General features: G+C 44.2%; 1 protein-coding gene across 1 annotated transcript; it reads right to left on the bottom strand.

The window, feature by feature from the left end:
- Nucleotides 1-1186: 1186 nt before the first annotated feature.
- Nucleotides 1187-12994, bottom strand: LOC144499603 (collagenase 3-like). Its single transcript, XM_078221746.1, has 10 exons — nucleotides 12902-12994; nucleotides 12531-12787; nucleotides 11514-11662; nucleotides 10114-10239; nucleotides 9439-9600; nucleotides 7491-7614; nucleotides 6368-6501; nucleotides 5753-5912; nucleotides 5559-5662; nucleotides 1187-1748 (listed from the first exon to the last, which is right to left on the bottom strand). The coding sequence occupies exons 2-10, from the start codon at nucleotides 12728-12730 to the stop codon at nucleotides 1648-1650; spliced, it is 1260 nt and encodes a 419-aa protein (XP_078077872.1). The 5' UTR covers nucleotides 12731-12787; nucleotides 12902-12994; the 3' UTR covers nucleotides 1187-1647.
- Nucleotides 12995-15759: the final 2765 nt, after the last annotated feature.

Here is a 15759-nt window from a genome sequence, read left to right as displayed (position 1 = left end):
CACGCAGAGGATCCTCTACATCAATGAAAGATGTGCTGAGATGCGGCACATATTTTGAAATTTGGTCCTCCCTGACTTCTGCATATGCAATCATTTTAACAGATGGCATGACAAAGCATACCATCTGCTCCCATGGATAATCACCTCTCTAATTGTGGCCTAAATAATTGCAGAGCAGCATTACAATGAGGTCTATATCTCTGTGAGCATATAAAATGTCTCAGTAATATACTTCAGCTCAGGTAATATGTATACTTTTAGCCTGTTGTGTCCTACACAACTTAAACAAAGATGGTATACACGGACATTCCCAAAGAGGAGTTGTGAACACAGACATTCCCAAAGAGGAGTTGTGAACACAGACATTCCCAAAGAGGAGTTGTGAACACAGACTTTCCCAAAGAGGTGACCCAACTGCTTTCCAGGCAGAACAACATGGAAAAGATTACCATGAAAACCTTCACTCAGCCCCCTGCAAGGGGAATCAGAGCCATCTCAGTACGTCTGCCTCTAACATTCATGGCAAGTATCCCAGCCAGCCATTTCTCAACCTCATCTCACCCGGGGAAGTCTCATAGAAAGAGCTGATCAGGTGTTCAGCAGGTAAGGCAGTTGAAGAATGAGTTCTGTTACGGTCAGTGGAACTGAATACCAGACACTGGGTGGAATTTTCCCATCCCGCCTGCCACGGGAATCGTAATGGGCAGGACACAAACCATGCAAAAGTACATCGGCCTAAGGTGGGATTTTCCGGTCTTGGGGCGAGCGTGGCCAGAAAATCCCACCCTCTGTGTGAAGTAGGCGACTGGTCTGAGACCGCCCAAACTGGTCATTTGTTGCCACCACCGAAAATGAACATTACACCGAACATAGGCACACTGTGACATTATAAGAAACATTCTTACTCTGCAATATAAAGAAAGTAGTAGGAAGACAATGACAATATTCAGAATTCTGATATGATTGTGAATAAAATATGACAATTTCTGGATATCTGAGGATTCTAGGTTTTGGAAACCTCAATTTGAAGACCAATATTTTGAACAAAAGGTTGAACATGTTATTAAAATATTTTGCATTTATTTAGTTCTAAAACATCTGATATTACCCAAAGTCAAATGATGTGTGACACACACTACAAAGAGCCAGTAAGCAAATTAAATTTCATATTGTTTTATTTTGTTTTCAACATATTAAAAACGATAGGAATTTCCTATTTTCCTGCATTTCATCTACTCATGACAATGTATTTTGCCCAAGTTAAGAACATGTATTTGTCAAAAATCTGCATAACGGGATCATTAATACTTAAGCATAATTACAAATTTACTGCATACACAGATGTACAGCAGCATAAATGAAAATACTATAAATAAATCAGATTTTGCAGCATAAATATTAAATAATAAAATCAATAAAACAACGTGTGCAAATAGCACTACAATAAATAACAAGTACAAAAGAATAGAATTATCTTAAATTATATCAAAGTTTTTTTCTTTATAATAATTATAATAGGTCTTCAAAACAATATTAGTTAGAACCATAAAAATAAGCTATTCTGAGAGATATTTCACGTATTAAGTTACGTATAATCCATTTAATATTGTTCTCAGTTCGTCAACTATAAATGTGTACGGCATGTATCTAACAGCCCACCAACTGGTTGATTCTGCCAATACGAAGCATTCGTTGTTCATTGATGTTGAACACGTAATAAATTGGTCCAGAGAAGAAGTGAATGTTTCCTACAAAGCAAAATAGAAAAGTTAACGCTCAGCCCGAGATCCACAAACAGCTTCACCCGATGCAAAGAGGAAAGGAAACAGAATATATTTATTATTGTTACATTTTAGATGGACCATTCCGCAATCTTTCCTTTACAGATTGCAGATGTAATGAATTTCAAAGTCACAAAGTAAATTTGAATTGGATCAAAACTTGAAATCAAAAATTCAGATCCAAGTGAATAAACTTGTAGACGATCCCAAACAAGGAAGAGCAATGGAATCAGCAGAGATAACCAAGGAATCACAAATGAGTCTGACAAAATATTACAGCGGATCAAACAACGACAGGGAAAATGCAATTTAATAGATGCAATCAACTGAGCCAACATCTCTGGGAAGGTGACGGCCCAGTGGTATTATCGCTCAACCATTAATCCAGAAACTAAGCTAATATTTTGGGGGGTTAGGTTCGAATCCTGCCACCACAGCTGGTGGAATTTGAATTCAATAAAAAAAATCTGGAATTAAGAATCTACTGATGATCATGAAACCATTGTCCACTGTCGGAAAAACCCATCTGGTTCACTCATGTCCTTTAGGGAAGAAATCTGCGCCCTCACCTGGTCTGGCCTACATGTGATTCCAGAGCCACAGCAATGTGGTTGACTCTCAACTGCCTCCAAGGGCAACTAGGGATGGCCAATAAATGCTGGCCAGCCAGCGACACCCATGTCCCACGAATGAATAAAATAAATACAGAATGCTGAACTGTATAGTCCAAACAACTGAGTATGAGCTAAACAAATTCACAATCAAACTGATTAGGAACATTGAATATGTGGTTCAGATCTGAAGCGTGGAGGAGATATTCAAACACTCAAGACAATGAAGAGGAGTCACAGGGCTTATACCGAGCATCCAGTGTGGAATTGGGAGAAAAAGAGCGACTCTAAACCTCAAAGGGAAGTGGCTAAGGAGTGATGGTAAAGAGAGCTGCAGGAGAAAAGACAGTGTGAACATGGAAGGTTTCTTCAGAATACTTTGAGAATAGGCGAAAAGGACAAATGCTCCAACTGGCAATCGGGAAATTTAGAGCTGATGTCAAGAAGTTCTTCTGGACAATGATTCCTATCAGTAATGGACAGCAGGGGGCAGCAGCAGAAGCAGAAATTGTTTAAGAAACAATTGGACACGACATGATAGAGGGGTGGGGAAAGAGCAGGAGAGCGGGGAGGGGAAAGAGCGGTACAGCGGGGGGCGGGGAAAGAGCGGGGGAGGGAAAGAGCGGGAGAGCAGGGGGGGGGGAAAGAGCGGGAGAGCGGGGGGGGAAGAGCGGGAGAGGGAAAGAGCAGGAGAGCGGGGGGGGAAAGAGCAGGAGAGCGGGGGGGGGGGAAGAGCGGGAGAGCGGGGGGGGGAAAGAGCGGGGGGGGAAAGAGCGGGAGAGCGGGGGGGGGGAAAGAGCGGGAGAGCGGGGGGGGGGAAAGAGCGGGAGAGCGGGGGGGGGGAAAGAGCGGGAGAGCGGGGGGGGGAAAAGAGCGGGAGAGCGGGGGGGGGAAAGAGCGGGAGAGCGGGGGGAGGGAAGAGCGGGAGAGCGCGGGGGGGGAAGAGCGGGAGAGCGGGGGGGGGAAGGGGGGGAAGGGGGGGAAGAGCGGGAGAGCGGGGGGGGGGAGAGCAGGAGAGCGGGGGGGGAAGAGCGGGAGAGCGGGGGGGGAAGAGCGGGAGAGCGGGGGGGGGAAGAGCGGGAGAGCGGGGGGGGGGAGAGCAGGAGAGCAGGGGGGGGAGTGCAGGGCAGCGGGTGGGGGGGAGAGCGGGGCAGCGTAGGGGGGAGAGCAGGGCAGCGGGGGGGAGAGCGGGGCAGCGGGGGGGGGGAGCGGGGCAGCGGGGGGGGGAGAGCGGGGCAGCGGGGGGGGAGAGCGGGGCAGCGGGGGGGGAGAGCGGGGCAGCGGGGGGGAGAGCGGGGCAGCGGGGGGGGAGAGCGGGGCAGCGGGGGGGGGGAGAGCGGGGCAGCGGGGGGGGGGAGAGCGGGGCAGTGAGGAGGGGGGAGAGCGGGGCAGCGGGGGGGAGAGCGGGGCAGCGGGTGGGGGGGAGAGCGGGGCAGCGGGTGGGGGGAGAGCGGGGCAGCGGGTGGGGGGGGAGAGCGGGGCAGCGGGGGGAGAGCGGGGCAGCGGGGGGGAGAGCGGGGCAGCGGGGGAGAGAGCGGGGCAGCGGGGGGGGAGAGCGGGGCAGCGGGGGGGAGAATGGGGCAGTGAGGGGGGGAGAGCGGGACAGCGGGGGTGAGAGCGGGGCAGCGGGGGGGGAGAGCGGGGCAGCGGGGGGGGAGAGCGGGGCAGCGGGGGGGAGAGCGGGGCAGCGGGGGAGAGAGCGGGGCAGCGGGGGAGAGAGCGGGGCAGCGGGGGGGGAGAGCAGGGCAGCGGGGGGGAGAATGGGGCAGTGAGTGGGGGAGAGCGGGACAGCGGGGGAGAGAGCGGGGCAGCGGGGGGGGGAGAGCGGGGCAGCGGGGGGGGAGAGCGGGGCAGCGTGGGGGGGAGAGCGGGGCAGCGGGGGGGGGAGCAGGGCAGCGGGGAATATGAGGGCCTTTCTGAAAGGCTGAAAATCTGTGGAATGAATGGTTGTCTTCACCAACGTTTCATGCTCTCAGAAAGAAGGTATCGAATATCTGACATCTGTGTTGCCTTTTCTGCTCAACACTGAATTATGGCTAAATTTAACTAATGAACCTGAATTGAATACACAATGATCGTTTCAATGTATGAATACTATCTTCAAAGCACTGAAAAAACCTTTAAATTGAGGCTAGCTTATTCTAATTATTTGCCCCCAACTGTCTTCTTCCTTGTTCCCTGTTTTTTTTATCATAGAAGCGAAATCATTGTCACCAGGAATTTTTTGCAGGGTTGCTCCTGATGTCCCACCCTAATATCTGCAATAGATCAGTGGAATCCCAATGAAAAGACATCAACGGAATTCAGATCATTGCCCTACAGGCTGCCATCAACATCCAACTCAAGCAACTGCTCCTAATAACAGGAGATGTGGAACAACTAGGATTAAATTAAACAGCTCCAGTCCAGTCAGGGACAACATTCCCACAAACTGACGGAGTGAAAATCTCTCATATTTCTGAAGGTCATAATATTAACACAGACATCAAATGAAAGTGGACTTTGCATCATCATTGCTATACATCGTGCCTTAACATTGGCAACAAACAGAAGTAAGAAGTTTAACAACACCAGGTTAAAGTCCAACAGGTTTATTTGGTAGCAAAAGCCACACAAGCTTTCGGAGCTGCAAGCCCCTAGGGGCTTGCAGCTCCGAAAGCTTGTGTGGCTCTTGCTACCAAATAAACCTGTTGGACTTTAACCTGGTGTTGTTAAACTTCTTACTGTGTTTACCCCAGTCCTACGCCGGCATCTCCACATCATAACAAACAGAAGGCCAGTTCAGACTCAATGACCAAGCATACACTCACGTACACACTTCCAGGGGTCAAGAAATAGCAATCCAGAACAGGAACTATGATTGATTTCATTGCCCCTGAAGCAGAGGAATTCACTGGACTTGTACTGACCCTATTAATACCCAAGCTAAGGTCACATTCCTGAATAGACCAAGGATCAAACCTGGAGCTGGTTGTCTGCATGGCTCACATACTGAATGGTTAACTCACTGAGCATTGAGAAATTCTGTACCGTGGTAACTGAACAAAAAATATCGCATGCACTTTTTCAAGGCAAAGTCAGTTCAAAGTCACTTTTACATCAGAAAAGAGTACATTAATACTCTGATTATCTCAATACTTCAATGAATATTTGTTTTTTAATTTACCGTGCTGTTCAAATGCTGCATCCAATCTTCCAGGAATGCCTGGCCAGTCATCTGCTATCGGGCGTGGGTAACCTTCATCCATGGCTCGTTTAGTCTCATCGTAACTGGAAGGAGAAGCACATATTTTATGTAAACAGAGAGACAGTGATGGAAAAATATTGACTTGAATATTGATATAAAGAATGAACCATTACCTCCAGTATTGGCCTCCTGCAAAGAATAAAGTCTTCGAAGTTGACCTAATGTGAACAGCTGCATCTATTTTCCTGACGGATTTTGGAATTCCAAATCGATGGATATACTTTGGATAACCTGGCATGACATCAATGCCACTGATGGCCCAGTATTTGTTTCCTATAGGATTACAGAAACAATGTTGTTATATCTGCATAATTAAGAAATACATTTTCCTTATCCTCCATGTCTCCTCATCTGGGCACCATTTCTTGACTAAAATGCTGGACTGCCAATCTAGTTCCATTCTTCTGACATTGCACTCACGTTGATTTTTTTTTTGCCAGAATTGCAGTTCCCTCCCTCCCTTGTTGGCTCTGTCTGATAAAGTTCAGCCCTTGGCACACAGCATTACACATCACCACTGGTACAATCCCAAAGAAGAAGTTGTCTTCAATTTCAATCCCAAAGAAGAAATTTTCTTCAATTTCAATTCCAAAACACACATTCAAAAATGTGAACTGAACCCAAATTCCAGAACATTCTGTCCCCCTTCATGATAGCATTCTTGTTTGCAGCACTAACTTATCACTAACTTATCTCTTCTTTGGCCAAGAAAAGTAACAGTACACAACCTTTAATAACAACAAGAAAATCCCTCTTCACATTTTCATACGCAGCATCAATGTTTGTAGGAATCTTTGGCCAGAATGCGTGAATTAAATTCAGTTCAGCCTCAGGCAGTTGTGGATGTCTCCTCCAGGAAAACCTAATCAAAACCAAGGATTTGTTGGGATATATTAAAAGTAGTCCACTGGCATTATACTTAGTTATTCCATAATACAGCATGAGTAAACTCTTCATTAAAAACCGTTATCTTTCTAGGTACATCATATGTCTTAAAACTGTTCCCTAGACAAACAGTAGGTATATGATGGATTCCAGGCTATACAAATCCTAGTCATAGGTTTCAGCAATAACTACACTTCATTGATTGGAAGCACTTAAGGACATCTTGAAACCCCACAAGATGTGATTTAAATGCAAACTCTTGCTCAGCGTTATTACCCTATAACCAGTCCCTGGAACATGTGGCAGATTAGCCAGGTTGATTCGTTTTCAGTGTCTCATTCAGTGAAGGGGAGGCAGTGGCGTAGTGGTATTGTCACTGGACTCATAATCCAGAGACCAGGGACAAGATCCAGGGACCTGGGTTCACACCCTATCACGGCAGATGGTGAAATTTGAGTTCAATAAAAATCTGGAATTAAAAATCTAATGCTGACCATGAAACTATCGTTGATTGTCGTAAAAACCCATCTGGTTCAGTAATGTCCATTAGGGAAGGAAATCTGCCTTCCTTACCTAGTATTGCCTACATGTGACTCCAGAATCACAGCAATGTGGTTGATTATCAAATGCCCACTGGAATGGAGGGCAGTTAGGGATGGGTAATAAATGCTGGCCCAGCCAGCTATGCTCACGTCCCATAAAATAATGAATGAAAAGAAAGCACTTTGACTTAAATAATCACCACTTCCAGAAATCTGATGCACTAAGAAGCTGACAAATGGAGAACTGTGGACAAAAAAACCCTCAAGCTACTATTCAAGGTAAAAAGCCAGGATTGTTCACTGAAAATGTAACTGATATATATTTGCTAAAACCTTCCCATATGAAACTGTATGACTATTAACTAGAAAACAAATCAAAAATAAATTTTAATAAATGTTCTGGTGTGTTCAACGTAGTTCATACTTGTCATTGAAGAAAAGGATCTCTCCTCGAAGACTTGCAACTGCATCAAAGGACAAATCTGCATCACATTTCTCTGGTGTTCTTGGTGGTGGTGGTCCAAGGTGAAGAGTAACATTTGGTCCACCTTAAGTAACATAAGGTGGTATTACTAAACAAGCAATTACTAAACAATATCGAATATAGGGCGGGACTTTACAGCCTCGCTTGTCCTGAACCATAAAATCCCACCTGAGGTCAACGGACCTTCCCATTGTCTGCCCCTTGCCCGCTCTGCTTTTCATGGCTGCTGGGGCGGTAAAATTCCAGCCATAATGTTCAAAGCAGAGTTAGTAATCCCAGACTAAAGCAGATTAATGCTGGACTCCAATTCTAATAAAAGTAATAAGATTGGCACTATTTCAATGATTGATGAAGCTGACAAAATAGAAGACAAGGTGGAAATTTACCCTGGAGAGAGAACCTAGGACCCTAAAGAGATAGGAAGAAATGAGGGTGCTTCATTTCAAGAGAGTTTGCCTGTTTGTCCCAGTACCTTTAGAGGAGGAGGAATAGAGATTCCAGAAAACAGCACATATGGAATTTACGCCATTTATTTGGGGTTTCCATGGCTTTTCCACCAAAGTTACATCAGATGATTGGAATGAACATCACAGAAATTCACCCTAACATGCTTTCAAAGAATGAGACAGAGAAATGTCATGCATACACTAGTAAAGAAGTGCACCCTGGAAGAGAACGTGAGTAACACACATGCTTTTTATAAAGTGATGAGCAGCAGCTAATGGGAAAATTGAAAACATCCTGAACCTGTTGTTTGTTTTGGTGTTTAAGATGTTCGATTAATGTGGAACCACAATCAATCAATCAATTGTATAACATGCTGCTAAGTGTTAAATCAGTGCAGTATAATTGTAGTGTTTTGGTTTGTTCTGTCCAATTTTGGTTATCTGGACTCCTGGTGGCCATTCCAACAAAGAGCAAAACACTGACCACTCAGGGACTGAGGGATTAGGGGAGCCAGAAGGAATGGATAAAGAAAATGGTTGAGAAGGAAGCACAGAATAAAATTAACTCTAGACAAAATATTTATGTAGATCATTGCTTCCAGCTCAGTGAGATGTGAGACCTCTTCATGGAAGCTGAGCTTTCGATTACCTTCCTTTTCATTAATGGAATAAACCTGATTTGTGTCCTTTCCCTCTCCTTAATGGTCAGTTTTGGTTTGATGTCAGGAAATATTAATCTATATAAAAAGCCTTCGGCATTTGAAATAGATTTCCGAGTGATACACAGGGTTCCACAATATGGAAAACTGCGGATTTCTTTACCAATTTTAATTTCAACTCATCATTTAAACAATAAACAAGATAAAAGTACAAACATGGAAAAATTGCTCTGAATGTTTCAGTCCCATGTACGGTCCAAATTAAAGTTTATTAAGTTTATTTTTATTAGTGTCACAAGTAGGCTTACATTAAAACTGTAATGAAGTTACTGTGAAAATCCCCCAGTTGCCATACTACGGCGCCTGTTCAGGTACACCGAGGGAGAATTTAGCATGGCCAATGCGCCTAACCAGCATGTCTTTTGGACTGTGGGAGGAAACCGGAGCAACCAGAGGAAACCCATGCAGACACTGGGAGAACGTGCAGATTCCGCACAGACAGTGACTCAAGCCGGGAATCAAACCCAGGTCCCTGGCGCTGTGAAGCAGCAGAGCTAACCACTGTGCCACCCTGCCACCCTAAAATGTCCAATCATAGCAAGTTCAGGACACCAGTAAGCTTTAATATTTTATTTTACAGCAATAGCTTACTCTGAATATCTTATTGGTTATGAAAATGATTCATTCTTTCTCCTCCAATCAGATCACGTGATGTTATTACCTTGATACAATTTAATTATCTGTATGGTCGGTAAATGCTTAGGAAAGAATATTTCAACCTACCGTACAGAGCCTGGATTCCATTCACATCATCCTGAGAAAGACGGAAATACTTTGGCTTTGTAAATGTGTATGTGGGGAACATCAATGCCCCAGGATCACGAGAGTGAGCCAGTCCCAATGCATGGCCAAACTCATGGGCTGCCACAAGGAACAGGTTATATCCTGAACAAAACAGTCACAAAACAGCAAATTTAAAATCTGGTGAACATGCTTCCGAGGGTTATGAGGTTTCAAATTTTCATAAACTAACAACTGAGCATCCAAACTATTTATTGAATGGTTTAGAACAGGAATATAAATTTTAATTCATGTGACTGCCTTGTCCATTTCCTCAGATTGGAGTGTTTCATACCTTTAAAGCATTTCCAATACACTTCCAAATCTTACACTTACCAAAGGTAACTGGGCAAATATTCAGAACATACACGTCAAATGTAAAGCTTTAACAAATTATTAACAATATTGTATTTTTCAGAGGCTTTTGAAGAATTTGTAACCCTTAAGTGCATATATGTTGACATCAAAATTAAAATCTTGCATTCAGATATTGCAAAAATTACTAATTAACATTGCTAGCTACCGACTAAGTTAACTGTTTTCTAACTAGAATCACCCTACTCATTTTTTCATCTTTTTGCCACTAATTATGATAATAACATTGCTCAATTTCTGTACCATTTGACCCCATTGTCCAGGTTTCATCTTCATCAAAGTGAGTGTCTCCCCCAATGCCTGCTGCAGGAGGAAAAGCGTGGGCCAGTATTCCATCAGCTCCATCAAATGGATAATTGTCACCATGTTCTGAAAATCATGGAACAGATAACCGTCAATGTGAATTCTGAAACTGTGCAAAATCTGTAAGGTAAATATTCACAAAGAACCCACTTTTCACAGTGTAGCAACATTCCCTCCTCACAGAGGGCACAAAGGATAGATCCAGGCAGCCGACTATGAGAACGCACCACCCAGGTGGTAGGTTGCCCTTTCTACAGTCCATTTTGAAGAAGGCTGTCCTCTTTGGCAAGTAAGGAGTCTAACAACACGTGGTGTTGTTAGACTCCTTACTGTGTTCACCCCAGTCCAACGCCGGCATTTCCACATCTTTGGCAAGTAGCCAGTGAGTGGGGAGCATCGATATGATTATAACAACCCAGCTCAGTGTTACCGACCAGTATAATGCCCACCACCTGGAAGCTTTCTGTGGAAAGTTGAACACACAGCAGTGGAACCTGTAATGCCTGTGTCTGCATTATTCTTAAGGAGTGTTAAAGAGGATTCCTGCTCCCCCTGGCCCTACAGAGATCAGTTCAAACTGACCCTCCTCTTGTCACCTCTGCTGGTGAAACTGCAATTTCTCCAGTTATTCAGCAATATTCAAAGAACCAACATTGGACTGCGGCAATCCAATGAAAGGTTCCTTTGAAATTGGTGGTGGCCATTCAATTGTATAAAAGGACGCATTTTCAACTCAACCATTCCATCTAAATAGGGCAGCTGAAATTATGGTCTACTCACTGATACTTGCTGTATTGCACAGGGATAAGCACTCAGTGTTATACTTCATTGGTAACCATGTTTACCGGGATTCCATCAATTTGTACGTTATTTGAACTGAAATGAGAACCTCTAGATGGTTTTCTCCAGTTTTCTCCTGCTCTAATCCAGGTGAAATAGAGTGAATCACACTGGTACAATTGACATTGACTTTGCAACATTGGTCATTAAGTGAAATTGCAATCCTACAGGTTCCAATGCTTCCATATGCACTGTCCTCTAAACCAACTGCGGAGCCCCATCTCTTTCTTCAAATGGGAAATCCAATTTCAACAACACAAATGAGGAGCTGTATATTCAGAATGAGGTTATGAGATATACTGTATGTGTGTACTTCCATTCCTAACAACTGTGGGCAACTTACAATATCAAACAGTCATTAAACCAGGATCTTATACGTTTCCCTTCAATTCCATCCACACTGCTCATTTTCTTGCAATTTCATCCACAAACTAACAAGAAATTTTGATTTTTAAATGTATCCTGAAAGCAACAATAATGGAAATGATTTGTGTTGATACCTTGAGCCCCGAATGAGATCATGATGTCAGCTTCTCCTTCAAAGATTCTTCTGAACTTCAGAGGCGTGACGTCACTCCAAACTTTGAAAGCTTTTTTAATGGCGGCGTTCACTTTGGTGGAGGAAATATCCGGGGTGTAGTTTAAAATTCTTCACGAAAGAAAACAGAAAGTAAGGTTTTGTGCCTGCAAAGGTACTGGGCTAAATCTTGCTGGAGTGGGCATCCCGACACCCTTCAGCTCAGAAATCAACTGTCCCGTTAACTTGCTGCACATGAGGGCTGAGAATGGCACCATAAGTACAATGAAACCTCAGTAAACATTAGCAGCAACAGTCTATTTACTTGAACAATGTGATCTAAGGACTGAGAACAAAATAAAGGAACAAGTGACAAGGAAGTGGGGAGAACAGGACTGAAGGTGTGCAGGATACATTGAATTCAAAGAAGAGAAAAAAAAATAGAAATTTAAAAAGAAAAATTACATTTAACTTTTTTAAAATCTAAGGATTTCAATATTTTTAAAAATATGATGAATGAGATTGCAGAATACAGCTTATCCCCTACTAGGACACTGGGCCTGATTTGAATTGAATTCACAATTCTAACCTCATTCATGATTTTAGTCATCGGATCAAAACTTTTGGGGTTGGATTTTACGCTCGCCTGAGGCCAACGGAGATTTCCGTTCTGCGAGCCTTGCCAGACCCGATTCCAAAGGGGGCAAGGTGGTAAAATTCCAGCCTCAGTATCCATCTAATAATCAGTTAATGCAAAATCACAAAAACAGAGCAGTTAAAACTATATGGCGTTTGTTTAAGGGAAACAGTTAAGCAGAACAAATCAAATGTGCATGTTTTACAGATTTACAACACAGACAGGATCTCTTCACCCCCTGAACTTCCTGCCCAATTGTGCCTTAATAATATCAGTCATTCTTAACACACCTTTACCTTTACAGCAACATTTGACCCAATCAACCACGGAAATGATGCTCTGAAGTGCTGTGAAAAGTATTACCTGTATGTTATTTTATTCTTTTTCCATTTAATAGTTCCTGGGAAGTGATTATATTCAGCAACGTCAGGGACTCCACATCGAGGTTTCTCCATGACTTCCATCGTTGCAGAGTCCAGATTTCCAGTTATCTCAAGACCAAAGAATTTTTGCATTTTCCTAATCTTTTTGGACAGGGAACTCTTCGATACGTAGTTTAGCATCTTTGAAGAAAACTGTGGTGAACTGTCTTCGAGCTTGTAAAATCGGTTCAAATAGGCCTTCAAGAAAACAGAATATCAACATTATTAATCGTGACATTTTCAGTGAAAGAAGACGCATCTGTTTAAATCCATTGAACAGTTTTATTATGTTAGTTACATTCCACACAGTACCTCTGCAAATTGCCAATCCTCTCCATCTCTCTCGATTTCTGAAAGTAGTGGAACAGCAGAAGAAAAAGTTACAGAAAGTAAAACAAACAACACTGAAAAGCAAAAGTGCTTCATCTTTCTGTTCTCAACTGAAACTGAGAGAGAAACTTCTGCCTCTGATTCTCTCCTTACAGCTTTTATAGTATTGTCTGTCCCATGTTCTGCTAATTATAGAATGATTCAGGTTTGAGTAAGAGCGAAAACCACAGACATGTCATGAGTGGTTAAGCAAAGACAGGAAGTCATTAAAGGACGTGCTTCTCTTCCCTCGCCCAGTATTTACAATTCTTTGATGTATCTTTAAATATATATCTACCAAGAAACAGTTTAAGCTGTATTTAAATGAACGATTGTCCACAAAATCAGTGTAGTTTTTTGTCTGATGACAGCATAAACCAAGATAATGGTTGAGTTTCTAGGAAACTCTTATTTCGTAACCATCCAGGAAATTATTGATGATACTGAACAGTTGGGTGGAATCTTACAAGAATTTGGCAGTGTCGGTTCTGGGTGAAAAAAGGAGGGGTTCCTCCCAATGCAGGAAACCAGCTCTCAGAGGGATGCCAGAGGCCAGGACCCTGCTGGGCCCCTGGTCGATGATGTACCCCTGAGTCTGGTCATCTCAGAGCTGATGGAGCTGGAAAGGCAGATTCACGAGCATCAGGAAGGGATGACTGCATCCCTCCTCGGAGTGCAAAGCCAACCAGAGGAGTCCCATCGCCTTCTGTCCGAGGAGATTGTGCCATCAATTCAGCATAACAAGACCAACACAGCAAGGGTGGCATTCACAGTGGAGACCTTGGCACAGGACATGCAGTCCATGAAAGGGGATGTTGGCACAATGGTTCAGCTCATGACCTCCACATGAGGGTGTGAGGTCCATGGTGCAGGGTTTCAAATGCATGGTGCAGGCATCAATTGGAATCCTCAAATGTCAGTGCCAGAGGATGCTGGGGCTTCTAGATCTCACTCCAGCTGCCCCTCTATCCCATGGAGGAGTACTGAAGCCATAGGCACCAGAAGGGATGAGGATGATCTGGGGCACAGCCCAGGGCCATCTGCCCTGGAGACCTCAGAGGTGCCCAGACTATGTGACCCCCCCCTCCCTGTGAGCAACATGCCTCCAGACCAACATACCATGGAGGGCAGCACCCGTGCTGCCTGAAAGCAGGCCAAGACCCGTAAGGTCCAGGCCCACCAGGGGGCGCTCACCAAGGTAAACTCAGACAACAGGGTGTAGAAGTCAGCAAGCCTCTCCAACCTCAGCTGTGGATTCTAGGGAAGCACCTAGACGTAATGCAAGAGTAAGGAAGGGTAGGAAGTTATGGGCCCCGAGTTGGCATGGGTGAAAGTAGGCATAAGTGTAGAAAAGTCACCACTGTACTTACTTCTAGAATAACAATTCACTCTGTTAACCCACAGAGCCTTCACCATGTCATTTGGTGCCGAAAACAATGTAAACCCCTACAGGCACTCAGCGCTTCATCCCTGATGATTGTGAGAATGGCTGCGCGATGTCTCACCCACACTGAAGAAACTATAGACACTCAGCTGAAGGCAAGGGGGATTTAATAGTGGGAAATGAGGAAAATGGCTGAAACTTTAAATAAGTTTTTTGTGTCGGTCTTCACGGTGGAAGACACAAATAGTTTACCGAATATTAACGATAGAGGGTTGGTAGGAGGAGAGGTACTCAATACAATTAATGTTACCAGGGAGGCAGTGCTTGGTAAACTAACAGGACTGAAGGTGGACAAGTCCCCAGGCGCGGATGGAATGCATCCCAGGGTACTGAAAGAAGTGTCAGAGGTAATAGTGGATGCGTTAGTGGTTATTTATCAAAATTCGTTGGATTCTGGGGTAGTGCCGGTGGATTGGAAAATGGCTAATGTTACGCTGCTGTTTAAAAAAGGAAATAGATAAAAGGCGGGTAACTACAGGCCGGTTAGCTTAACGTCAGTCGTTGGGAAAATGCTGGAATCCATCATTAAAGAAGAAATAGCAGGTCATCTGGATAAGAATGGTTCAATTAAGCAGACGCAGCATGGATTCATGAGGGGAAAGTCGTGCTTGACGAACTTGTTGGATTTTTATGAAGATGTGACTAGTGCGGTTGACGGAGGGGAACCGGTGGATACGGTGTTTTTGGATTTCCAAAAGGCGTTTGATAAGGTGCCTCACAAAAGGTTGCTGAAGAAGATTGGGTCACACGGAGTTGGGGGTAGGGTGTTAGCGTGGATTGGGGATTGGCTATCCGACAGGAAGCAGAGAGTCGGAATAAATGGGTGCTTTTCTGGTTGGCAGATGGTAACTAGTGGCGTGCCGCAGGGATCGGTACTGGGGCCTCAACTATTTACCATTTATATAGATGATCTGGAGGAGGGGACTGAGTGTAGGGTAACAAAGTTTGCAGACAACACAAAGATAAGTGGAAAAGTGAATCGTGTGGAGGGCGTAGAAGGTCTGCAGAGAGATTTGGACAGGCTGAGTGAGTGGGCGAGGATCTGGCAGATGGAGTATAACGTTAACAAATGCGAGGTTATTCACTTTGGAAGAAATAATAGCAAATTGGATTATTATCTAAATGGAAAGAAATTGCAACATGCTGCTGTGCAAAGGAACCTGGGGGTTCTTGCGCATGAGACGCAAAAACCCAGTCTGCAGGTGCAACAGGTGATCAAGAAGGCAAATGGGATGTCTGCTAAATATATGAGAGGGTGAGGAAGAGAGGAAAGGGGAGATGGGGTTAAGAGATGTTAAGAGATGGGGTTAAAAGCAGAGATGTCTTGCTGCATCTGTACAGGGCATTGGTGAGGCCG

Source organism: Mustelus asterias, chromosome 10, assembly GCF_964213995.1.
Source record: "Mustelus asterias chromosome 10, sMusAst1.hap1.1, whole genome shotgun sequence".
NCBI classification, from domain to species: domain Eukaryota; kingdom Metazoa; phylum Chordata; class Chondrichthyes; order Carcharhiniformes; family Triakidae; genus Mustelus; species Mustelus asterias.
Note: the sequence above shows the minus strand (reverse complement) of the source record. Positions and strands in the feature narration are given on the sequence as shown.